Genomic DNA, 25689 nt, shown 5'->3' with positions numbered 1-25689 from the left:
CCCCCCAGTCATAAAACCATATCAAAGAGGAGAAGGTGAGCGCATCATCCCAACCCCCAGCCCCGTGACCAATACATGAGAGCAGAAACAGAAAAAGCCACCTAAGAATGACGAAGAGACTCGTCATTTAGCTTATGCTGATACTGCTTTGACTGTTGGGTGGGAACACGCGTGGCCTGGAACATGCTGTGTGAGTGAAGAGGGGCCGCGTAGGCTGCAGCTGCCAAGTGTGGAGCCAAGAGTCAGTTGCCGACGCCGCTCCTTTCTGAAAGCTGTCAGTAGCTTCCGGTGGAAACATCACCTTAGTTTTTAAAAAATTTTCAGTGTGGATTTATATATATATATATAATATAATATAATATATATTTATATAATATATCAAAGCTTATGAGTATAGATTAAAAAAATATTCACCAGCTTTGTGACCTCTGCTGTGCAGGCCCCTACATGTCTGGGTAGAACTCAGAGGCATGGTCCACAGCCTGCAGCATGGGCTTCTGCTCCAGGGCAGACATCCTACTGAGGACCTCGGCTGACAGTGTGTAGCTGTTGCCAGACTTCTCCTCAAACCAGCTGTCCAGGGCTCGCTTGGCATCAAAGTTGGCGATGGGTGGTCCATTCACAGCAATTGTCAACAGGTCACTGAGCTGCTCCAAGGTCAGGCGGGAGCGGTGGTTTTTTCGGACCCGCTGGAGAGCACTGCGGCCTTTCTCACAGCAGGCAGTGGAGGTGGGGAGGACTTTAAGTACCTGAATGACCTTGTTCAAGAGCGGAAACCTTTGCTTGTACTTGCAGATGTGACTGATGAGGTCTTTGAAGCCATTTTTGGTGTAGTAATCAGCCTTGAGGTCTCTCCACTCCATCAGCAGGCTTCCCCGGGGGTCCACCCCTTCGCGGCATACATCCCGGGAGAAGGTAGGAATGGCTTCCAGGTGGTCGAAGATCTGAACCATGTCCTCCTTGCCAAAGCTCAGGAGTTCTTCACTGTTCCTGGGCCAGGCGGCTAGATCGAACACTTGGCAGGCCTTCACAAAGACCCGGCTTCGGGAATCGAACCTCTGTGCCAGAATGACCTGTGTCTTCTGGCAGATCTTCTCCCTGATAGCCTGGAACTTAGCCTCAGCCACCCTGAGGTTCTTCACGGCGATCCCATTGAAGCTCTCTCGGAAATTCTCCTCAAATTCCTGCAGGTACTCCCCCGGGGAGTCTGCCAGCCGGCTGATCTCCTGGATGGCCTCTTCGATCTTGTCGTCCACCTGCGACACCAGGAGATACTCTCCCTGGAAGATGTAGGCCAGGCGTGAGAGCACGGCGATCACGTCCAGCAGGAAGTAGATGAGCTTGATGGACTGGTAGTCCATGAGGAACTGCAGCAGGGCCAGGGCGATGGCGGAAGCGTCCGCCCGCTGCGTCTGGCTGCTGACATCCTTGAGGTGGGCCACCACTTCCAGGTAGTCCTTGATGAGGGCGTTCAGGACATTCTGCTCACCAATGATCCACCGCACGGCACGGATGTCCCCCAGGAACTCCGTCTCCTCGCACAGGGTGGAGGCCGTGGAGCGCAGCTCACACATGAGACGCGGCGAGTAGCGGTAGAAACTCAGCAGCTGCTTCAGGTTGTTCTCCAGCTCCTCCAAACAGGGCAGCTCCTTCCCACTGATGGCATCCAGGATCTCCAGGTGGGGCCGGTGCACCATGAAGGGCAAGCACAGAAGCCAGGGCAGCGTCTTGCGGATGGTCATGAACATGCTGGCACGCAAGCTGGCGGTGATGTTGGCCCCATCCACTCCCAGGCCGACAGTTGGCTTCTCGTCCTGTAAGCGGATGCCAAGGGCAGCAAAGGCCCGGTCGAGTGCCTGGAGGTAGCTCTCTGTGCTGGAGAAGCCTAGCTCCTGCAGGGACAGGAATTCTGTGGCCGGGGGCCCATCACTGCTGGTATACTGCACGTAGACGGCCACCGTGTCAGCCAGAAGGTCGTCGCTCTGCCCGTCCAGGATGATGCTGAGGCAGGGTGACTGACGGAGGCGCTCCACCAGGTCCTCCCTCAGCGCCCGGGCAATGTGGTGGATGAGGATCTGGCAGTCACCCTCATTCATGTACTGGTCTACCACCTTGAGCTCACACTTACGCAGCAGCTCTGCCAGCGGCCGGAAGTCCAGGTAGGGCCTGCCCTCCAGGGCCAGGTGGTAGGCGGTGTTGAAGAGCAGAGTCATGTTGCGGCACATCTCCTCCGTCTTCTCCGGGTGCATGCGCAGCTTGTACAGCTGCAGACACTTCTTGTGCAGGTTGCTCTGGCTGTGCAGCTTGATGGTGTGGATCTTGAACTGCTTGGAGCCGATGATGAAGGCGGAGGTGCGCGAGGACTGCACCGTGTACTGGCGGCACACGTGGCACCACATCTCGTTGAGGGTCGGAGAGTACCGGAGGAACCAGAATTTCTTCAGCCATTCCTGCTTGAAGCGCCGGATGCGGCGTCCAGCAGCGGAGGACATCTTGGAGGGTTCATCGGTTACTGTCATCACGTCATTGGAGACGGACTCGTCTGCAGAATCCACTTCCTGGTCATCATCCTCCATGATGGCAGGGCCAGAGACCATGCTCTCTGAGGCTAGAAAATAAGAGGGGATGGAAACATTCACATGTGCTGTTGACAACACAGATTTAAAATGTATACTGCTGGAAATTAGGCCCCACAGGGCTAGAACCCCAGCTTGCTCTCCGCACGGAGGTTTCCTCCCCATGGATTGCCCATGGTGGCCTCTGGACACTACCCATGCTCCAGGCTCCAGGCTCCAGGCTCCAGGCTCCCTGTATCTGAGCTCAGTCTTGACTTGTGGGTGCTTCTGGGTTGGAATGTTCTAGAATGTTTGCTGTCACATACTCAGGTTACACTGGAGGACCAGGCACTGGAATGCCCAATGCCGATATAGTCAGGGCAAGCGTGTGGTTTTTAACTGAGGGAAACCTATATACTGAGGCAAATGTATTTTTATGTCTATCCCATTCCATTCTGAGGGCAGCTGAGAAGGGGAGCTGAGGGAAACAGCCCGGCTTAGCTGCAGATCTGCATGGAACCAATCCCCATGTCCCCTTGGTTCAAAAACTTGAAGAGACCCAGGAAGCCAGCAAAACAGGACAAAGTTGCACAGCTGTTGGCTCCAGGTCCTCTGGTTCCTTATCCTTCTAGAACTCTGGGCTGGGAACCAAGCACCATGTAGGCAGGACAGAGTCTGGAAGAAGAGGACTAGGCTGTGCTCCTGGCCTGAGTTTGGGGAGCTGTGAGAGCTCCCAGCAGACAATCTGTTCAGGATGAGGGAGAGAGAAGTTGGGCTGGGGGGAACAGTGGGGGGCCCCAGAGAAAAACAACAGGTCAAGAACACAACACACAGCCCTCCTGCAATGGGACATCCTTTATTGACAAGCAAGATACAGGTTGGCACATGCAATACCCCCAGAGCCTCAAGCCAGCCTGCCTCTGGCACCTGAGGGACAGGGTTCCCAGCCCTGGAGGTGGCTGCCTCTGCGTTGCACTTCTCGGGTCTCCTGGCAGGCAGCTGTGACAGAGAGCTCTGGGCCACCCTCCACACGGCGTGCCATGCGCTGCTCTTCCCTCTAACACCAACTTACCTGCAGGATCTGAGAACTCAGGGAGCTCCAGTACCTGCGGAGGCAGAACGGAGGGCTCAGGCGCCTTTCCAGACTTTAGCGTGTCGAGCTCTGCCTGCAATTCCCGCACTTTCTTCTTTAGGCGAATGCAATTAGGGCAGAAGGAGGTGGTGGGCAGTTCATGTGGGTCGGATGCCAGAGAGGCCTCGGCAGGACTGTCAGCCCTGAACGACGAAGGCTCCTCCTCTTCATCCTCCACCCTTTGGGGGACCTTCCAGTCCCCTTCCCCCTGGGTCCGGTGGATATTCTGTATGCCTTGGGTCATGGCAGCTGCGCTCTGACCATAGTCATCATCCTGGTACTTGGGGACTTTCCGAATGACCAGAGAGGTGCTCAGAGCCAGTTGGCGGGCTTCCACATTAGCGGACGCCAGTGAGGCTTCTAGTACATCCTTGAAGATGAGATCTATTTTCTTCTTCTTGGCCTGAGGATGTATGTCCCCCTCATCAAAGCTGCGCTTGTAGGGACTTCTGCCCTGTTTCAACACAGGGTACTGAGTGGAACCCCTTAGGTCTTCTGGATTATCCAGGGCTTGCTCAGCCTTCTCCCTCTGCAACCTCTTCTCTCCTAGGAAGGAAAACCAGGGTGTGAGGATGTGGGGAAAAGCCCCAAGTGGAGGAACCAACAGGAAACAGAATGGGCCTTCTGCTAGGGAGTAGCCTTACACGTCCTCCTGGTTCTAGCTGTCTGGGTCAGGTGAGACCCAGATGGAGAGGGGAGCACACCATGGGAAGTCATGAGAGTCACAGGACAAGACTTTACAAAGAGGCAGTTAGTTCTGAAGAGCCCTTGCATGGATAAATGCTATCACCATGAGCTGGGATGTGCCTGAAGAGGAGAATAACAAGAAGTGACTATCCTACGGGGATGGGACCTCCATACTATGACCCTAAGAGACAGCATCCCTCCCCATCTGACTAAAGCAACAAACTTCACCCACCCCGGGAAAACTGCCCTCCAGACCTAGACTACAGGATGGCTGCCATGCTCAGTGAAAGGTATGGGGAGAGCATAGGCTCCACCCTACTCCGTGCCCAGTTCTGGAGAACGGGAGAAGCAGCCACCCTAGAGCTGCTGTCTTTCTGCTCTCCCAGCAGTATGGAGACAGGAAATACACAAAGAAGGATGCTTCAAAGTCCTGTGGTTCTCAGTCATGGCTAAAATTTAAAAAGGAAGAGAGCTTCCTAAAAATGTCAAAACGTAAGCCTTCTTCAAGGTGAGAACAAGGCAGTCACGAAACCCCAAGTGTTCTCAAATATAGCTGTTTCCCCACCTGCCAAAAGATGTTTCTTTTTCTATCATTTTTAGTTACCTTGAAATGTTGGTGAGCTCACCAAAATAAGCTATTTTAGATTCTTTAACACAGCCAGCAGAATAGCACAGACTGCTAAAGGGTGCTGGTTTCCCCGGGGGGCGGGGGAGGGGAATGCTGAGAAAGCAGAGGAGTCTTCCAGCTTTCGGAAAGTTCTGGCATCAGCCTGTGGGGTTGGGCAATCTCAAAGGCTGCCTGAGCCAGGGTCAGGGTCAGGGCCTGGTTCTGTAACCTTGGACAGAGATTGCTCTGAATGCACAGTGTTCAGGCTTCTGGTGAAGGGATTTATTCAGAGCCCTAGGTGAAGGTCAGGAGATTCCAGGTTTGGCTTCCCTTCGCTACTTTCCTCAAGGCTCCAGACTCCCACAGATGACAGCACAGCAGGGCTAAGTCACTCAGGTCTCTATTCCATCCTCACAGGAGCTGCCTAAGTATCAGACTCACCCAGGCTCCTGTCACTCAGCCAGCTTCCAGGAGCCCGGGGTTCCACACCAGCAGAACCACAGATAGCTCACTGATGGTGAGGTGAACACTTTAAAAGCGCAGTGTGTGGACTGGAGAGATGGCTCAGAGATTGCGAGCACTGGCAGCTCTTCCAAAAGACAAGAGTTCAATTCCCAGCCCCTACTCTGAGACTTTAGTTCTAGCGTACCAGAAGACATCCTCTTCTGGCCTCCGAGGGCACCAGCACACAAGTGATGCACAGACAGACATGCAGACAAAATACCCACACATATAGAATACATAAATAAAATTAAATTTAAAAATTTTAATGCAATGTGTTTGTGTCAATGAGCAGGTGAGGCGTTCACCAAGCTGAACCTCTGAAAAATCAAGGGTGCCTTTTCAGGTTTTTATAGACTCTTCAGACATCGGGAAGCTGGAGATGCAGGGAGGTCAGGGTGGCGAGACAGTGGTGGACTGCCACTGTCTCTGTGTTCTAAGACAAAGTCATTCATGTTTCCTAGGCTTCTAGACTCAAGGCTTCCATGTAGAATCCCTGGTCCACAGATGACCTTTCATAAAGGTCACCATGAATTCTATTCCAAATATTCTATGACATTCAGGGATCAAACCAGAGCAAATAAAAAATCCCCACATATATCATACAGATCACCTAAATGTGTTGACGCCTACCCTTCAAAGAACCACAAACGAGTAACTGACATTCTCTCTGGAAGCTCTGGGCTCCACACCATACTTTTCCATAAAACAGATGAATGATCTGCTTAAGTAGCCTCTGTCTCTCTAAAAGCCAAGTGCAGTGGTGCCCAGTAACCTCAGCATTTGGGAGGTGGAAGCAGGAGGCTCTGGAGTTCAAAGTCAGCTTCAGCTGCAAATCGAATTCAAGGCCAGCCTGGGATACGGGAGTCCTCATCTCAAAAATGGGGTGGGGACTTGGGTGGTTTGTTTTCCAAGTATGAGGACCTGAGTTCAATGCCCAGAATTAATGTTAAAAAATAGCCAGGTCATCAGAGAGGCTTCACCCAGCAACTGAAGGAAACAGAGGCAGAGACCCACAGCCGAACCTTAGGTGGAGCTCAGAGAACCCTGTGGAAGAGGGGGCGGAAAGATTGTAGGAGTCAGAGGGGTCAAGAACACCACAAGAAAACCCACAGGATCAAGTAACCTGAGCTCATAAAGGTTCACAGAAACTGAACCGACAACCAGAGTGCCTGCAGGGCACTGACCTAGGCCTCTGCATATATGTTACAGTTGTGTAGCTTGGTGTTCTTGTGGGACTCCGAATACAGAGAGCTGCCTGCTTTGGGGACCCTTTCCTCTTACTGAGTTGCCTCACCCAGCCTTAGTAGGAAGGAGGTGCCTAATTTCACTACAACATGAAATACCATGGCTGGCTGATATCCACAGGAAGCCTGACCTTTCCTGAAGAGAAACAGAGGCGGAATGGATGGCGGTTAGGGAGAAAGAAGGAAGGTGGGGGGAGACTGGGAAGAGAGAAGGGAGGGGAAACTGCGGTTTGGATGTAAAAATAAAAAATAAATACGAGAGAAGAAAAAAAGGCCACGTGTGGTGGCAGGCACTTGTAATCCCAGCACTGAGAAGGTGGAGACCGCTGGCTCCCTGGGTTCACGAGCCAGACAGCCTATGGGCAAGTTCCAGGTCAGTGAGAGTTGTCTCAGAAAGCAAAGTGAATGACTGCTGAGCAATGACACTTGAGGATGACATCTGGTCTGCAGATGTACTCACTTGTGCATGCACCTGCACACACACACACACACACACACACACACACACACGCGCGCGCGCGCACACACACGCACACACAAACACACACACACACATGTACATGCACACGCACGCTTGTGCGCATGCACACATGCACACATGCGCACACACACACATACACACACACGCACACACACACGCACACACGCACGCACGCACGCACACACACACACCTCTGTGATACCCTAAGTGACTGGGCAAAGGGGACTGTCCAAAGCAGGGCTGACAGGCCACTGAAGGCACACCAAAGGACCTGCACTCTGTGCCTAACATCTGGTATACATCAGTCATCCACCAAGGTCCACTCTCAAGGCTTACTTTCTTCACAGCTCCAGGCGGCCTGCTGTGGTTGCTGGTTTCCTCCTGCACCCTACAGTTCAGCCTGGTCAATACCTCCCTCCTGTCTCTTGTAAGGCTGGCTCTATCTCTAGTCTGTGTGCCAGGCCTCTTGTGAGCCTCCACTTCCCCAGCCTCGCTCTTTTTTCTAAGCTGCCCTGGGTCTCAGGACTTTGAGGATGAGGCAGGTGCTTTGGAGAAGATGCCAGAAGAAATGCTCCAGAAGAATCCAACTATGGAAATCTGTGCGCGGCTGAGACTTCTCTCGGTTTTCTTCTCTTTGGGTGCTAAGATTCCCCTGGGAACTCCCTGGCTGCTTCAGTAACGTCTGCTCTGCTTTTATCCTTGCAACCAAGGTTCACCAAACACTTCGAGTTTCAGGAAGAGGCCAAATGGCAACCACCTCTCACCATAGAAGCATGCCTTCCTAATGAAGCCAGCACAGCCCAAACTCAGCTCCAAAGGGTACAGGAGATGAGTTCCCCACAGGTCTATCACCTCTCCTGAAGTTACCAAATGCTTTGAACTAAGCCAGATGGCTCTTGGGCACCCAAAGGCCTGTTTTGTTTTGTCTTCCAAGTCAGCTTCATTTCAAGGAGTCACCTGCTTCCATCTCCTCCACTCCTCGTCCAAACAAGGCTGGCTCCAGCCAAGAGGTCAGTAAAACATATGGTAAAGTAGGGCTTGGCCTGGTTTTGGCTCTGAGGACCAAATGGACTCTGGGCATGTGGATGTGCGGCTTCTGTGCAAAGAAGAGACTCTTGAAAGAAGGGCCTGGGTGTGCCAGTTTACCCCGGCCAGGCTGAGGATGGCAGCAAGGTCCTGTCAAATGGCTCATTTCAAAGGAGCCTGAGGTCATCTTCCCACGTCCTTCAGCCTTCTTCTGGTAGAAACCATTCTTCTATGCTTCTTTATGCTTGGACTGACAAGAAGAAGTCCAGCAATCCCATACTGAAGCTGGCTTTATCTAGTGGCCACTGTTGGCTACAACTTAGATCCTGACTTCATTTGTCTCAATTGGAAACCTAGCTCTGACCTCATGAGTCATGTGACCTTGGGTAAGCCACTGCATTTCTGTAGAGCTCAGTGTGGTTATCTGTATGATGATGGGGCTGAATTTTACAACCAAGCACTTAATTACCGTTGAGGTAGAGATTGCATTAATGGTAGTGGTTATATTGGTCCATGAATTCTTAGAGCATCTTAGTGGGTTAGTTCCCATTACTGTGATCACGTGGCAATGTGTTGGAAACTCAGCGAGCACACAGGAAGTAACTGCCGAGGTATTGAGTGAGAAGTGTCTGTGCACCAGTTAGAGTTAGGGGAACAGGACTGGGTTTCAGTCAATGATTTACTTGACTGGGTTTCCTTGATCTCCTCAGGACTGCCTTCTAGGGAAGACAGTTCCCTGGGGTAACCACTGACTTACTGTGCTGAGGTCTGGCCTGCCTGTTGGATACTGCATTCCTCAGTGGTTTCCTTGGAAGATTCCCAGAGGAGCTTTCTGGGCTTTGGTGGTTCAGAGTGGGTGCAACCCTCCCTGGTGGGCATGGCCTTAGCCTCGTGGATATGGTCTTGGGCCTGCGGGCATGGCCTTAGCTTTGTGGGTGTGCCCCTTCACAAGAACCAGCCTAGCCCTATGGGCTTAGCCTTGTAGGTGTAGCCCTTGCCCTTACTCACCCCGGGTCAGATTGCGGTGGATGGTCTCCTGGGACATGCTGTGCAGGCGCTTCATGTAGTCCTCGCTGTACCAGACCCGCAGCCGCTCTCCTGGCCGGATGTCTCGGCATGCCCGGAAGTAGATGCGCTCGCTGTGCTGGAATGCCAGGAGGTTCTGCTCCCTCTCCTCCCGTGAAATGACCACGTACCTGGTGGGGATGGGACAGGTGAGAACCATGGGTCACACACCTGGTGCAGTGCCTCCAGCGCAGGGCACAACTGGTTAAGGTCTGTGGGCATGTAAGCAAAGCTGCTGCCCCGCCCAGAGACAGCTAACTGGAGTTGGTCCTCCTCACATCTTTCTCCAGACCTTAAGAATCTGTTTATCTGAGACTGAAAAAGGTACCTGTCCTGGCAACCTCATGGGTCACAGTCAACATCAGACTCAACAGCAGGTGGCCATCTCTTTCTCTCATCATTGTGTTTTAAAAAAAATATATTTTATTTTAATACTTTGTGTGTAGAGATGTTTTGTCCACATGTCTGTATCTTGCTCTCATAGGCCAGAGGAGGGCGTTAGTTCCCCTGGAACTGGGTTACAGAGGCTTGCAAGCCACCATGTGGGTGCTGGGAATCAAACCTGGGTCCTATGAAAGAGCAGCCAATACTCTTAAGCACTGAGCCATTGCTCCAGCTCCAGTGTCACTGGATTTTAACCTCAGGCCTATGATGGCAGCTGGTGCAGGGGACGCTTTGGGCTATTTTCATATTCCACTAGGCTTATCACCCTCTAAGAGTGACTGGTGATAGCTCAACCAGGGTTAAAGAGCAGCATCTTTACGCTGGTCCAATGAGGACAAGCGAGAATGGTAAACGAGAGATAACAGAAGATTGGCAGCATAGTTTAAGATAAGGACAAAAGGACTCAGAGAGGCTGAGCAACTCCCCCAAGGACCCCACAAATTAATGGGTGCTGCAGATTTGCAGCCTATTCTTTCCACCACTGCAACTCATGGCTTCCACGTGGGCATGGAAAGCACCCGTCCAGCCATGCCCAAGACACCAGTGTAGTTCCATCCAATCCAGGATCCACACCAGTTTCCCTCAAACGACACTTTCCACGACCTGCCAACACCTTACCCATCTCCACAGCAGCGCTGCTGTGATGGAAAATGAGAGAGGTCAGAGCCAGAGCCACTCACTCTGTGTCTCGACAACGCTTCGAGCCCGCAAGAAGAGCATGGGATGAGCATGCCCATGTTTTAACCATGACCGTCATCCTGAGAGGATCATCTCTGGAACTGAATGCACCTTCCATGTTTGCTCAACAAAGTTTATGCTGTTTATCCAAGTACTCACACAGATGTCAGTCCCTTTGCAAGGTGACAATGGGGGCCAGCAGCTCCAAGAAGACCCCTCCAAACCTAGGGCCGTGCCTGCAGTCCTCATATCCACCCTGCGCCTCTCTGACAGGTCCCTGCAGAGTTAGCCTGACTTAACCTTGGAGGAGGCTGGCACCTTACCAACACATCCCCTGACACCCAAGAAGCAATCCATCCTGGTGACAGCACATATCATAGGCTGGAGGAGTGAGGGCCAAAGCAACCAGAGAGCAAACACCAAGCTCCAATCTGGACAAGGTCAATGGTGCCTACAGCCCTGGGCCAGACATCTTGTTCAGACCTTAACCTCAGTCCACCTGTGTTCTCACCAGTATCTTATATGCGCATCAGAGAGCTCCCCTGGGCTGTGGAAATGTCAAGAAGGTCTCTATGCACCTAGGTACAGCTAACCAAGGCAAAAGACAGGCCCCCAAGATGCCAGCAGCCATCCTCAGCTTCATCTCTCCACTCAAAGGACCAGCCTCAACTCCATTCCTGAGATTTCTTTTTGTATGTGCAAAATAATTCCAAGCTTCTAATCTAGCAAGAGTCTGAGATTGGTGTCCAAATATCACCAGCTTAATGGTCAGCAGGGCACAGAGCAGAGGCAGTGCCTAGCTTCTCTGTTCCAGACACATTGGAAAGGCAGAAATACCATTCCTGTGTTCTCTCTCTGGGCTCATACAACATATTAAGTGTACCCTCTTCCTTCCCCCCTTGGTTTCTGGACAGCCAACAAATACTAAATGCTAGATGAGAAGGCAAACGAGGAACAAGTCACTATCAAGGCTTGACTCAAAATAGCAATGTCTGAGATGCGTCTAAACATTTCAACCTGTTTGCATCCATCTTCATTTGCACACACACACCCCGGGCAGGGCTGATCTACACAACAAGAGCTGGCATTTAGAAAGAGCACCCTCAGGCTTGATACAGATCACAAAGTATTTCAACATCGGATCAAAATGTGTTGAGCATCTTGCACTGGGTTGCTTTAAACTTGGCTTTTGAAATGAGATACATATGGAAACTGTGGGCGAATCACAGCCACCCAGTCCTCTAACAAGACATGTTTACGTGACAGAACTTTCAAGACTCAGCACCCGTCGCCCCTAATTTGATTCCTTCACTCAGCAGCACTGAGAGCTTGGCCCATTCTTAAAGCCCCGTTGTCCTGATCACATGGCTGAGGATCCCAAGGTCCTCAGGAACCATCTCCTCCTTGTGACCAAGGAGTTCAGTTGGCTGCAAGAGGGTCTGAGTTCCCAGCTCACTCCCTTGGTGGGAGAACAGGGCAGAGTGCACGGCTGTCTGCTTAGACCTGGGCACCCTAGAAGCAACTGAACGGTGGCAGGCAGTGGTGGTGAGCGCAGGGGCTCTGAACTGACTCTTTCCAGAAGATAACACATTGTTTTCAGTCCTGTCTCCTCATGGCCTTGGGTACTGGACAGATAAGCCTGGGGGACAATGCTCAGGCCTCACCCACTGGGTCTTATCAAGTGTACCATATTTTCTAGCTGGGTCAGGAAATGACTGTAAGTTCTGATCCATAGAGGCATCCACTTTGTTTAATAGTACCGGCACAGGCCAGGCTAGGCGAGTGCAACTTTTCAGCAGAAAGGAAGTTGCTTGGGGAGACAGAAATGGGGAGAGTGGCTGAGAAGAGCCTGGGCTCTGTGATGTCGCTGGACTAGGTCTCTGGTACCCAACCAGGTGGTCACCCAGCCTCTGGAAAACACTGTCCTTATATGCTACGGGCTTCCTTCAAGGTTTCCCTTTGGGAAGCTGGCATAGGCTTCCCATGTATTTCCTCTTCCTATTGAATATGCTGGCCTCCTAGTCCCCACTGCTTCCAAGAAACCAAAGCAGAAATTTCCATCGCAAATGGATCACTGTCCCTTGGACTCTGATCTTGTTTCTGGTTTACAGCCTCTAATTTGGCCTCTTCTTCCCTGAGACCAGAAGTAGAGGCCAATCAGTCACATGGATTTTGACAGCGGAGACCCAGGCCAGCTGCTGTGCTCCTTGTATCTCCTACAAACTGCGATCTTCATTTCCAAGTTATGCATTCTAGCCAGGAACTTAGAGAATAGTCTGGGTTCTACAGCCACATGCAGCTAAGAACCATCTAGAAAGGATATTATAGGGTACAATTTGAGGGTTCCTGCTTCAAGGAAGTTCTCTCCGTAGTTAGAGGTAAGCCAGGCTGATGGCAAACGAGAAGAATGCTCTGTGTGGGCATACTATAGTGAATGGCAGAGGAAGCCATTCTTGTCCTCCGAGAAGTCTTGGGGCTCAACAGGCAGGGCCCTGCCCTTCATAAGCAGCTATCAAGATCAGTAGGGCTGCAGCTACTAAGCAGCATGTCTCATTCAGGATGTCCACCCCCTGGATAGCCAGGAGCCTCTCTAGTCTCCATCCAGAAATCATTTCCCTCCCTTGAGTATCAGGTTGAATTCACTGAGTACTATGCCACTTTTGATGTGCAGGAAAATGAAGAACAGCTGACCTGGCATCCATGGGTGCTTAACTGCTTTTGGCCTACAAGTCCCTGTCTTTCCCTTGTGAGGACCAATCATGGGTCTAGGCATGCCCATGGGGAGCTTACGAAATCCAGGGAATGCAAGGGGCACAGAGCCCTTCTCAACATACTTTCCCTTAAGCATCTAATCCCTGTTCTGGGAGGGGAGGTGTAGGTTTCCTTGGGATGTGAAGAAAGAGAATACACACCAAAACAAAAAGATCCTGGAGCCTGGCTGTGTTCAAAGTGTGAAATCCATTTCGTTTTATTGCCATCTTAACAAAAATATTTGAGAGGGCTATCTTGGGTTCCAGCATGGGTAGGCAGGGCAATTCCAGGCACTGGGCTATTACTGGACAAGGCAATGTTCAGTCTGAGGAGGCAGGAACCCCCAAAGAAACACAAATTGGGGTGATGGAGCCCAGGGCCCAGGGACACGGCAGGTACCATCCATCCATTCGCCTCATGGAGGACAAAGTATGGGGTTTGTTCCTAAACAGCTCTAGCAATAGCCTCAGCAGGCACTGGGTCCAGAAGGCTTCCAGCCCCACTTAGGCTCTTAGTGGGGAAGGGGGTGCAAAGGGTCTGTTGGGGTCAGCCTCAGGCCAAGGAGCGAAGACAATGCTGCACCTCCATCAGACCTAAGCTTTCAGCTCGGTCTCCCTCACTAACTCTCTGACCATGCCCCCAAACAAAATATAAAGCTAGAAGGGTATACAGCTAAGTAACTACACAGCCCAAGCAAGCAGAGGCAAGGCATGCTGGGAGGTGGACTGGGCACGGTCTCATTACGAGCCAGTGAGTAGACAGTTTGCCTGCTGGCTCCTGAGGCCTGGGCCCTGACCTCCCCACCACTGGCTGTGAGGCTTGGGGCCATGGCAGGCCGGTAGACTTATCTATCTCCATGCTGGTTCTGTTCCCTCTCCCAAGTGCAGAAGCTGAGGCAGGGGCAGAGCTTAGGTGAGAAGCATCTAGGAGCGCTCTAGAACTGGCCTCTTGAAGGAAGCTGGCCAGGTCCACAGCACTGTCCCCCACTACATGACTGTGTCATTGTTGACCCCTGAGATGCATGACAATGCATGATTGGAATGACCAGCAATTGGTGATTTTAAAGACTGTCTTGGCTGCCTCCTCACTGTTCAGACGGTTCCCTGAAATGGCCTGCCAGGTACAGGCTTGGGAAAAAGCTCACAGTGTGCTAAGAATGCAAGACGGTCTCCTTCCCCTCATCAGCACACCCCACACTCCTGCTCCTTCCCTCCACAAAAGGCAAGCACAGCAGCTGAGCAAGGCAGGGCAAGCACAGGGCCAAGGCCAGGCTCCACCCACCCGGCTGAGCTAGCCCCGCCCACCCACAGGCCGAACCACTAGGGAAAGAGCAGAATCAGGACCTGGGAGGTCAGCTCTGCTGCAGCCCTGCGTTGGAGGCAAGATTCTTTCAGATGATGCCCCCTGCCCCAGCAAAGCCTGCTCCACAGGATACAGGATACAGGCCATGAGGAGAGCAACCCTCTAGGCCAAGCAAGCATCAAGCAGGCAGCTTCTCTTGTATCTTGAGCATCTTCCTGAGGTAAAGGGCGGACCTGTACACCCGCTGTTGCTGTTGCAGCACAGGAAGCTGGACTGCACCAGGTGAGGAGATGATCATGCCCCAGGGTCATCAGTCTTGGTTCTGGACCCAAGAGATTCCCCCATCTCAAAGCCAGACACCACTGCCATAGCGCCTCCTTATGCAAACTGGCCAGGTTATAAATTGTGCTTTCTCTTCCGAGACCTGGTAGTCCGTGTTGGGGCTGGTTCTGGGGGGTCTGGTGTAGGGGCTGGCAAGGGTGCCTGAGCCTGGGGAGTAGAGTCTATGGGGGCTGCCATTTCTGGCCCCCGCTGAGATGCCTGAGCTGCATCCCGGATCTCCATCAGCGTCTGATACATCTGACCAACACGGCTGTTCAGTTCAACCATAGCCTGGCTGATGACATGCATGCTGTCGGCCATGTCCTGATGCACGGTCACCAGCTCCTGGCAGAACTGCTGGAACATTTCAGTCTGGTGGGCATGGGCATGGAGGAGATGCCAGTACAGGTCCATGGTGGATGAGTTGGGATGAGGCTCTGGGGTCCTGCAGGCCTGGGCCTGGGGTGAGGGATGGGACAGGACCTCTGACTTAGGGCCCAACATCTGGGTCTGACTTGAGGATGAAGGTGAACAGAGCAGCGTGGGCCTGGCCAGGTGGGCCTCTTCCTCTGGAGGACGTCGGAGGGGCGTCTGGAGAGGCTGCTGTGAGGGCCCAGGAGCCTCCTCATCTTCATCATCTTGGGGCATACAAGGAGAGAAGGACAGATGGTTACAACAGGACCAGGGCAGCCCTGGTCATGGGCCCACGCCTGCCACCTCTTAGCCTACAGTGGTGATGCCCACGGAGCAATGCCAGCTCCTAAGCGCCTGGGGTGTGTGGGCCAGGCACTGGGAGAAGGGTGAGCGTGAGCTGGTTCCCTTCTTCCCCCAGCAACAGCTACATTCCAGGGGAAAAAATCCAGTCCAAGGACTTGGAGGTCCCAGTTGCAGCGGCAGGCACGCCATCTAAAGGCTCGTGACCTTGACGGTGTCATTGCATTTCACTCAAAGGAACACTAATGACTGCTCTGTTGAACCTCCGGGGCCTCTGGCTGGGCAGTTAGTTGGGCTATGAAACCCCGGACGTTACAGCGCAAGGTGAGCTGAAAGCACTGCCCTGTCAGAAGCCTCCCCTCTCTGTGAGCTCAGCCTCCCCTCTCTGTGAGCTCAGCCTCCCCTCTCTGTGAGCTCAGCCTCTACTCTCTGTGAGCTCAGCCTCCACTCTCTGTGAGCTCAGCCTCCACTCTCTGAGTTCAGCCTCCCCTCTCTGTGAGCTCAGCCTCCCCTTTCTATGAGCTCAGCCTCCCCTCTCTGTGAACTCAGCTTCTCCTCTCTGTGAGCTCAGCCTCCACTCTCTGAGTTCAGCCTCCCCTATCTGTGAGCTCAGCCTCCCCTCTCTATGAGCTCAGCCTCCCCTCTCTGTGAACTCAGCTTCTCCTCTCTGTGAGCTCAGCCTCCCCTCTCTGTGAGCTCAGCCTCCACTCTCTGTGAGCTCAGCTTCTCCTCTGTGTGAGCTCAGCCTCCCCTCTCTGTGAGCTCAGCCTCCCCTCTTTATGAGCTCAGCATCCCCTCTCTGTGAGCTCAGCATCCCCTCTCTATGAGCTCAGCCTCCACTCTCTGAGCTCAGCCTCCCCTCTCTGTGAGGTCAGCCTTCCCTCTCTGTGAGCTAATCCTCCCCTCTCTGTGAGCTCAGCCTCCATAATGGAGGCATTTTCAAAGTTGCCTGGGGCCACCTTGAAACCTTGTTGGAATCCTAACCTAAAAACCACTGCAAGTTGATGCCAAATGGCTGTAGATGGGAGGGAAGGGCTGGTGCGGGAATTAGCAGGGTTAAGTGGGGCAAGCTACCAACCCTGCCGTCCCCCAAAGTGGGCTGCCAGGTCAGCTACATCATGACCCATCATGAATGCTTGATTATGTAGAACTTGTGAGACAGACTGCTAGTTCTCCTCAATAAGGGATACAGCGACAAGCCCTATACCCTGAACATATACTTTCAGGTGGCCACACTATGGGTAGATTTCCACAGCAGAAATAAAAATTGTGACAGACTCATCTTGCTGAAAGGGGGTCTCCCTGTCTGTGGTGTGGGGCTAAAAGTCAGAGTTACCGCCCAAGAAATTACTCTTCTAGGTGGTTTCCTCCTTCCTAAGGTCCCTGGGGTCTCATGGGACTGGCACACTGAGAACCTTTTGCTTCCTGAGCATGCCCAGTAAGCAGATGCCAGAAGGGTGGGAATGAGCACTCTGAGCTGCTACTACTCCCTTCCCAAGTCCTCAGACCACTGAGGCCCTAACCAGGCTGACACTGGTGACTATTAGTAAATATGGGGGCTCCTGCAGCCCAGGCTACCTCTGCTAACCTCGCCATCTTTGATCTCTAGGGAATGGAGGGGTGAGTAGGGCAGGATTCAGGAAGCAGGCTTTTCTGGATGCCGCCTCCTGAGGCTTCAGTAAACCCTGGCAGACCCAGGCTCAAGTCTGGCTCAGTCTCAGGGGCACCTCTGTTTTCTGGAAGATTGTTTTCCTCAGCTGACTAACAAGGAAGCCCGCCTCATCGGGAGCTCTCTTTCCTACTCCTGCCGCTGACTCTGAGAGTGGCCACCTGTCAGAGGCCCCAGCCAAACAGGAAATGAGCAGATCCCGTGGCAAAGGGCCAGGGAAGAAGGCAGACTCTGTGAAGCACCTTCCTGCGGGCTGCGTGCGGCCCCCACAGCCTGCTCAAGGGCCTCCAGGGAGGAGAGCAGATGAGGGTGGTGTGGGTGTGTGAAGAGGAGGAAAGGAAGGGGTGGCGTTCTTCAGAAAGGGACTCCAATGGCTCCCCCTTCTGGTCAACTAGAAAGACTGTACGAAAGTCCCAGGAAGCAAGAAGTTGGGGCAGCAGGGAAAGAGAACGGGTTGGGCAGGGAAGCCAGAGAGAGCATGGGGGAGCCTGGCCAGTCTCAGGTGAACATCAGAGGCACGGACGGACGGCAGAAAAGTAGACCCAACGCAGAAGACTGGGGCGCGGAGGACAAGGCAGACAGTGACCAGCAAGCAGAGAAAGGCCTTTCCTTGGCCCAGCCCTGCACTTGGCTGCTGTGATAGTGCCCCTCCCCCGGCTGGCTATGCTGGGGCTTCCCTGGCTTCTGCAGTTCCTGGAACGTGCCAAGCGCCTTCCTGATGTGGGCTTTGTACATGCTGTTCCCAGCCTGCTCGCCCTCCCCTCCCCTCCTCTGCGCCTCACACCAGGCCTGGTTAACTCTTCCTCACCCTTTGAATGCCTTCCTCAGCCAGGCTTGGCCTGATTTATTTTACAGCTTCAGCATCTCCTGCCATGTGCTTTGCAGACCCAACACAGAATGAAGACACTGGACCCCCCTGGCTGCAGAACAGCAGGCCCCGTGTGGGTTCTGGGTATCCCATAAGTCTAAGGCTGGAAACTGGGGATGTCCTGGACTGGGTCAACCCTTATCTGTCCACTAAGAATGAGCAATAATCTAATTCAAGCAGCCATGTCTAACCTTTGACACTGCAACACAATGAGGTCACCTACAAGTTCCTGCTCAAGGTACAAACAAACAAACGATTAAATAAATAAATAGCTTGTAATGTTTTAAACAAGCTTATGCTTTGGGTTAGGCCACATTCATAGCTATGTGCATGCAGCCCTCAGTCCAAAAGTTGGACGCATCTGAAGCTTTTTAGTCCTACAAGTGTCTGTGTGGGTTTTCAATGCAGCCCTGTTCCCAAGGCAGCTTCTAACATAGACAGGATGCACAAGAAGTGGGGACAGAAGTAGGGTGCAGGCATGGAGATAGCTGGGGAGACACTGAAGGGAAGGGGTGTGCAAGAGGAAGCAAGCCCCCACACTCAGGCACAAACAGGCAGCGATACTCACAGCTGGTAGAAGGGCTGTCGATACCATCCAATTCTGCACTGGGAAAGCTGTGCCCAGCCGGGGCAGTGAGTAGTGCTGACTTGATGGCCCTCTCGTGGACAGTGAGCATCATAGGATGGGCATGGCCCCCGGTCCCGGGGCCCGACAGTGACTGCTGCATGAAGGCAAGCTTGTCCTTGGTCCTGCGCTTCATGTCATCCCATCTGTGCTTAATGTCCTTGATGGAGCGGGGAACCTGGCTGACGGAGGTGACTTTCCGAGCTATGCCTTCCCAAATCTTGTCCCTGTCGGCATGGGACAGTCGCATGGTCTCTCTTCCAAAGAGAACCGCTTCATGACGGGTCACCTCTGTGACCAGAATGTCCAGCTCCTCCTTGGAGAATTTAGGCTTCCTCTTACGCTCCGCCAGGGGCAGCATGTTCCTTGGGTTGAATATCCCACAAAGCATAATTGGGTAAATGACTGTCAATGACGGTGGTCCTCCTTCCTAATCACAGGCCCCATCTGGGGAGCCAGGGAACACTTGTGGCCACCTAGGCTCCATCACACCCTCCTCCTACAATGATGCCTATTCCTCCCTCCTCAGAAGGAAGGCAGGAAAACGAGGCAGAAGGAGCCCAGCAACTGACTGCAGGGTAGGGCTACCCTACAGCACCTTGAATTGCACCACGAAGTTCAAGTTCATTGGAACTTTGCTGCCTCATTCTCCCATTCAGAGTGGGGATGCCAACCACAGCAGTTTCTGAAGGCTCCATCTATGTACAAGAGCCTTAACAACTCAAGGGCCTGGAAAAATGGCTCAGTGGTTAACACTGACAGCGGATTAGAGTTTGTATCCCAGCGACCACATCAGAAAGTTCACTAATGCCTCTCACTGAAGCTCCAATGCATCTGTCGCCCCCTCTGGACTCTGTGGGAATCTGTACATGTGTGCACACACATATATAGAAATATAAAAGTTTTGAGAACCAAAAAAAGAAATAGCCCTACAGTGAACTGCAGTGGCCGGTGGCACTGGCTGCTAGTGTCCATCATGTTGTAACTACAGAAAGCATATTCTGTACTTGTGGCTTGTTTCCTTTTCCCAGTGTCCCCCACACCCCCGTCCCTGTATATGTGCAGAGTAAAACAAGCTCTTCTCCCTCCACCAGCTGCTCCACCAGCTCCCCCTCAAGTAGCACTCTGGGTACGATATGAGGTGCCCATGAACACCCTCCAGGAGACATGTTACCCCTGGAAGGACACAAAGACAGCCTTGATTTTGCCAAGGCTCTTCCACCCGACCTGGTACCTACTCTGGCTTAGGAACCCAATCTTTTCACATGGTGGTTCTACCTACCTTTCACTATAGCTTTGAAAGTTCCACCCAGGGGGAACCAGGGTGCTGATGGAAACCCGGATCCCAACCCATAGGCTTCCAAAGCCACAGCAGGAGATCAGAGGTGCTCGGTTCCTCCAGCCTTCTTTTTCTCCTCCCAGTCAAGGGTATAATCAGGTAAAGGAAAACTGGGGGCTTCAGGATCCCGCTCAGGACAAAGTCTTGCACTCAGACAGACTATCCCTGTGGACCACAGGGCCTCTGTAAAACTAGGGTGAACCTGCAGGGCCCTAATTAAGTCCCTATGGGCACTCACAGAGTCTGTGCTATGAGATGAGATTTCTGTGGAATTTCAATAATATGCTTACCTTTTACCTCAGTGCAAACCAGGAGCACCCATGCATGAAGCTCTGCCCATCAAGAATGTCTGAAAGCACCGCCAAAGGCACACATGTCTCAAGTAACCCCCGGAGGCACAAAACAGCCCTTATTACTGCACGTGGAACACCTAACACAGAGCTTGAATAGGTTACCACTCAGAACATGAATACCTAGCCCTTGCCTGGCCCACCACTAATTTCCTAAAGACATCTATCCATTGCATCACTCCCAAACCCCTGATCCGTGAGAACACAACTAAGAGAGTCTGTAAATTAATAAGAGCTACCAAAGGCAAGGCCACACACAAACACAGCACTAGATCCTGGAAACTTTCCAGGACAGGACACAGTGCTAAGACCACCAAGGAGCCACTTGGAGTCAGGACACGCTAGAATCATCAGGACAGAGTCATGCTAATAAGGTGGGAGGAGCAGACTCCGGCCCATTGCACCCACCCACAGCTCTGCCTGGTCCCTTGTGTGTTAGAAGAAAAAACCCTGGCTTGCAGGTAAAGAACCCTGGCTTGCAGGTCCAGAGACACAGGGCCACGGTCCTCACTTTTCCATGGATGACATGACGTTGAGCAAGACTTTGCCCTGCTCCGGTCTCAGTTCATCAATGGGGCATGGCCACCAGCACAGAGCAATGGCTGTCAGCCTGAGGGGCCACAATAAGCACTATAAAGAGCTTGCAAAATTTTGATGTTCCAGATCCATCCCCAACCAAGTTATATCCGCATCCCTGGCATGCTAAACAATGGCTTAGTTGGTTGAGATGAGGCAACATCTCCTAAGGGGCTATGGGAAAGCGTTTTCCCCGTGGGAAAGCTCAGAAATGGGGAAACATGGAACAGGTCAGTTCTCTAAGCAATAGTTCCTGGATTTCTGCAAGTGACACCAGGATGTATCAGACATGCTCCTTCAGCTGGCCTGGACCTGACTGTAGTGACCCATGCAAAAACCCAGACAGGGTCTGGTCTGTGCTGTCCACTGACAGCATTTCTGCAAGGCTTGTACTACTTGCCCCAGGTGCCCTCGACAAAGTCCTGGTCCCTCTGAGGGTTCATGTCAAAGGCTCCTCCCTGTTTCATCTGGACCCTCACTGCACATGTCTGTGCTTTTCTACCATTTACGCGGTGGCAGATGTGAGCCTGGCAAGGATGAAGAGGACAAGGTTGGGCAGGGCTGGACTGGCCTGTTCTGAAGTGCCCATCCTGTATCTGAACAGAATCAGTGCTCAGCATCAGGGATACGAGACGCAGTTGAGCTGACCTTGGTCAAGGGGCCATTGGACATGGGGAGAAGGTGGCTAGGAATGTCCAGCCCAACTTCCTTTGCAGCTTTCAGGGATAACTGGCCAGTGTGTAGAGGAGGAGGGTGCTGATTCTACACCTGTTCAGTGGCAGTGGGAATGGCTGCACCCTCAAACTGCCCTGCACGTTAGCTGCAACTCTGAGGGCATTCAGGTGGCAGTGAGGCCACCAAGAGGAACACAGGGAACCTCCTCATGACTCCCCACTTCTAACCAGCTCCTCCTCATGTGCTGAGATTCCCAGAGACATCTCCTGCAGTCCCCACCTCTTGTCTTCCCATCAGTCCCTACAGAAGTGGCAAGGCCTCCAACCCACAATGTGAGTGGGCCCCCGGGTCTGTGAAGGCCTCTCTGATCTCCCTACCACATCCAAATCCCCTGTCACCACCTAGTGGTACTGAGTCCAGACTGACCCTTTTCCTAACACACACCCACACGCAGCACACAGGTCAGCTCTAAGCCTGGATCCCAACTCAGTGTAGCCACCTGAGGAGGGACCCCTGTTCAGTTCTCTGCTTTCTCTGGTTAGACTCTTAGGACCCTTCTGATATAAACTTCTGGGCCACATCCTGGGGTCAGCGTAGGACCACTCTTGTAAGCAGTCAATCCTGTGTGAGTCCTGTGGGAACGGGAGCTGGAGATGGCAGGAGGCTTCACCCCCACATAACCACAGGATGGCTTTGGGGTCTTCCCTGAAGAGATGCACGCAAGCAGAAATCTGCCCCAGGTCCATCCTAGGGTGGGGACCAGTCTCCTCTTCTGAAGGAATTCTACCAAGAGCTCAGAGCCTCTGCAGCCTCTAGGATGTCTGCAGCCACAGGCCCTCCACGAGAGCCTCTGATGGGGGCACAGGCAGTCCTCTCACACACTGCCCACAGCAGTTCTGGAGCAGCCTGGAAAGCTCTGAGAGCATGGAAGCCCAGGACGCTCCCTTGGCTCATCCCACTGGAGCCAGCAGCCAGCAGGGCTGGGACTCACCTCATCCAGTTGGCCTTGGTCTCATCCGATCCATCTATGGACTTGTAGCGGTTGTTCTTGTCCACAATCTGGAAAACAGAGAGACTGTCTAGACTGCGCCATTAGGGCTCTTACATGCCTGGGCTCCTCCTTACCCAGGCCAGGATCCAGCTCCATCCTCAGCTTCACCTCTTCCCATTCTCCTACACTGTCCCCAAAACCACCCCAGATGGGGTCAAGAATCCTTGTTGTCTTCTCTCTACCAACACCCATTCTCTTAGAGACCCTGAGAGGCCTGAGAGGAAATAGTCACATCCCTCTCATTTGCGCTATACTGATGGAATCCTGGGCAGCATGGGACAGGAGCGCCACTCTCCACAGGTGACAAAAGCTGACTGCTGCCCTTCTTTCTCTGCAGTGTCTGTGGGCAATGGGGGCCATCACTGGGCCCCAGGCCTTGTGATCTTTTCCCCAAACTTCAAATGTTCAAGACCCTTGGAATTTGGGGTTCAAATGTCTGTACTCCACAATCATTCTGAATATTAAGATCCATTGAGACATGGGATTCTAGGCTGTCTTTGACTTTCCTTTTGGAGGGCAGGGGTCATTAAAAGACATTTCTAATATAGATATGAAGCTTGAAGGTGAAGACAGAGAGGCACTCAGAAAGGAAGATTCACCAAAGAGCATGGGTGTTGGCTTCTCTAAAAATGTTTCTGGTTCTTTCATGACCCACTTTTAAAGCAGCCTACTGTTGCTCTACTATGGATCTACTATTGGTCCTCTATGGATCTACTATGGGTCTACTGTCAGTCTACTCTGGGTCTACTGTTGGTCTACTAAGGGTCTACTGTTGTTGGTCTACTATGGGTCTACTGTTGGTCTACTATGGGTTTACTGTTGGTCTACTATGGGTCTACTGTTGTTGGTCTACTATGGGTCTACTGTTGGTCTACTATGGGTCTACTGTTGTTGGTCTACTATGGGTCTACTGTTGGTCTACTATGGGTCTACTGTTGTTGGTCTACTATGGGTCTACTGTTGGTCTACTGTGGGTCTACTATGGGTTTACTGTTGGTCTACTATGGGTCTACTGTTGTTGGTCTACTATGGGTCTACTGTTGGTCTACTATGGGTCTACTGTTGTTGGTCTACTATGGGTCTACTGTTTGTCTACTATGGGTCTACTGTTGGTCTACTATGGGTCTACTGTTGTTGGTCTACTATGGGTCTACTGTTGGTCTACTATGGATCTTTTGTAGTCTACAATCTTCCACTTTGCTCAATGCCTGCTACCATTTTGCATCATGTTTTTTGAAGCTAAGATTATAAAATTCTCTTCAATGCATAATGATCACTTCTACATTTCAGTTCTGGAAAATTCTCAGCTTTTACATTTTGAGTAAGCCTCTTATTCTCTCCAATATCTTCTGGTAGAATTTCTATTAAATAAACACAGGATAGCTCCTTCAACCCTCGGTGTCTTTTAATTAACTCTTCATAGTCTACTTTGTCTTCAAGGAATATTTCTCAGAACTCTATTCCAACTCACTAATTGTCTCTCTGGGCTTCCTCCAGTTTCTTCCATCTATCAGAGTTTTCCTGTCTTACTTCACTTACTTTTTTGATGTTTTATTTTCATTTTAGTTTGTAACATTTTTGGACAGAGCTTCTCTAATGTGGCTCAGACTGGTCTTGAACTCTCAATCCTCCTACTCAGTCTCCTGAGTGCTGGAATTACAGGCATTCACCACTAAGCCCAGTGTCTTTGCTTTGTTTTTAATGATTAACCTTTCATTTAATAAATAGTTTTTCACTTTCAATATTATTGATTCTTTTGAAGATCTGTCTGTTTTCCATTTGTCTTTTGGATTTCACAGTGTCATGTTCCTTCTTTCTTGTTTCCACATCTTAGATAAGGTATAATTAGCATATAACACAAAATTTTCTAATTGTGAAAAACTATGCTAGATCAAGATTAGTTCCCTGAGGTCTCAGTGGAGCAGAGCAGCCTCCCAAGTCCCCTGATACCAGTGTTAACATTCTACCCATTGTCCTCAAAACAGAAGACCACGTGTCTGTCGACGGAAATCAGACCACATCACTCTCCACCTCTAATGTTATCCACTGAGTTTATGTTGACATCCACATGTGTGGTTATACCCTCACAAGCCTGTGCACCCGAGTCTGCCCACCTGTCTGACTAGCCTCAGCCTATGGTTTGAACATGAAGTGGCTTCATCAGGCTCCGGTGCTGAGCACACGGTCTCTGGTTGGTGGTACTATTTTAAGAGGTGCAGAGAACTCCAAGAGGAAGATGTGTTTGGAGAGAGCTAGGAAGGGTGCACCACGTGGTCCCTTCATTTCTCTCCACTTCCTGTCCACCACAAGGTGAACACTCTTCTTCACAGGCTCTGACTGCCATGTTCTGCCTCACCTCAGGCCCAGGATTAATGGAGCCAAAGACTATGAACTGGAACCTTCAAGACTATGAGCCCAAATAATTTTCCTTTGGCTAGTGTTTATGTCAGGTATTTTGTCATAGTGAGAAGAAAAGTCACTAACCCTGCCTCTCTCTGCCCCTCACTTTGCTGCAGCCTGTTCTGAGGAGAAGTCAGTCCAGCTTTCATCCACGCCCAGAACCCCTTTTCCATACTCTGAAAAGAATCATACTTACGGAGTACTTCACACACTCAGAAATGGTAAGCGGAAAATGTAGCTGGCAGCAAGAACCAGCAGAATGTCCGCTAGTCACGTTCATCTCAGATCTTTCCCTTTGCTTCAAGAAACCCCAAGCTGGGACAGGAAGATGACTCAGTGGGTGTATGTACTAGGACATGGGCCTGACAACTGAGTTAAAGCCCAGATCACAAATGGAGACAGGAAAGAACCAGCTCCTGAGAGCTGCCCTCTGACCAAATAACTGCACACACACATATACATATGCACACACATATACATATACAGACACATGCATACTCACAGGCATGCACACATATGTACACATACATGCATGTGCACACACATGCATATGTATACATACATGCATGTGCACACACATATGAGCACATGCATACAACACACACAAATAAATAAAAATTATAAA

General features: G+C 51.7%; 1 protein-coding gene across 2 annotated transcripts in view; it reads right to left on the bottom strand.

Annotated features, from left to right (window-relative positions):
* Nucleotides 1–443: 443 nt before the first annotated feature.
* Prdm11 (PR/SET domain 11) overlaps nucleotides 444–25689 on the bottom strand; it is a 79146-nt gene continuing 53900 nt past the window's right edge. The window contains exons 5-8 of one of the 2 annotated variants that reach the window (XM_038332163.1): nucleotides 22605–22672; nucleotides 9245–9432; nucleotides 3628–4233; nucleotides 444–2608 (exon numbers count right to left, since the gene is read on the bottom strand). In XM_038332163.1, coding sequence (XP_038188091.1) covers nucleotides 444–2608; nucleotides 3628–4233; nucleotides 9245–9432; nucleotides 22605–22672 — 3027 coding nt within the window. Of the gene's footprint in view, nucleotides 2609–3627; nucleotides 4234–9244; nucleotides 9433–13362; nucleotides 15436–18616; nucleotides 19039–22604; nucleotides 22673–25689 lie in introns of those variants that run through there. The other variant, XM_038332164.2, reaches the window with a different exon arrangement.

This window comes from Arvicola amphibius, chromosome 5 (genome assembly GCF_903992535.2).
Source record: "Arvicola amphibius chromosome 5, mArvAmp1.2, whole genome shotgun sequence".
NCBI classification, from domain to species: domain Eukaryota; kingdom Metazoa; phylum Chordata; class Mammalia; order Rodentia; family Cricetidae; genus Arvicola; species Arvicola amphibius.
This window is presented reverse-complemented; position numbering and strand designations above follow the sequence as displayed.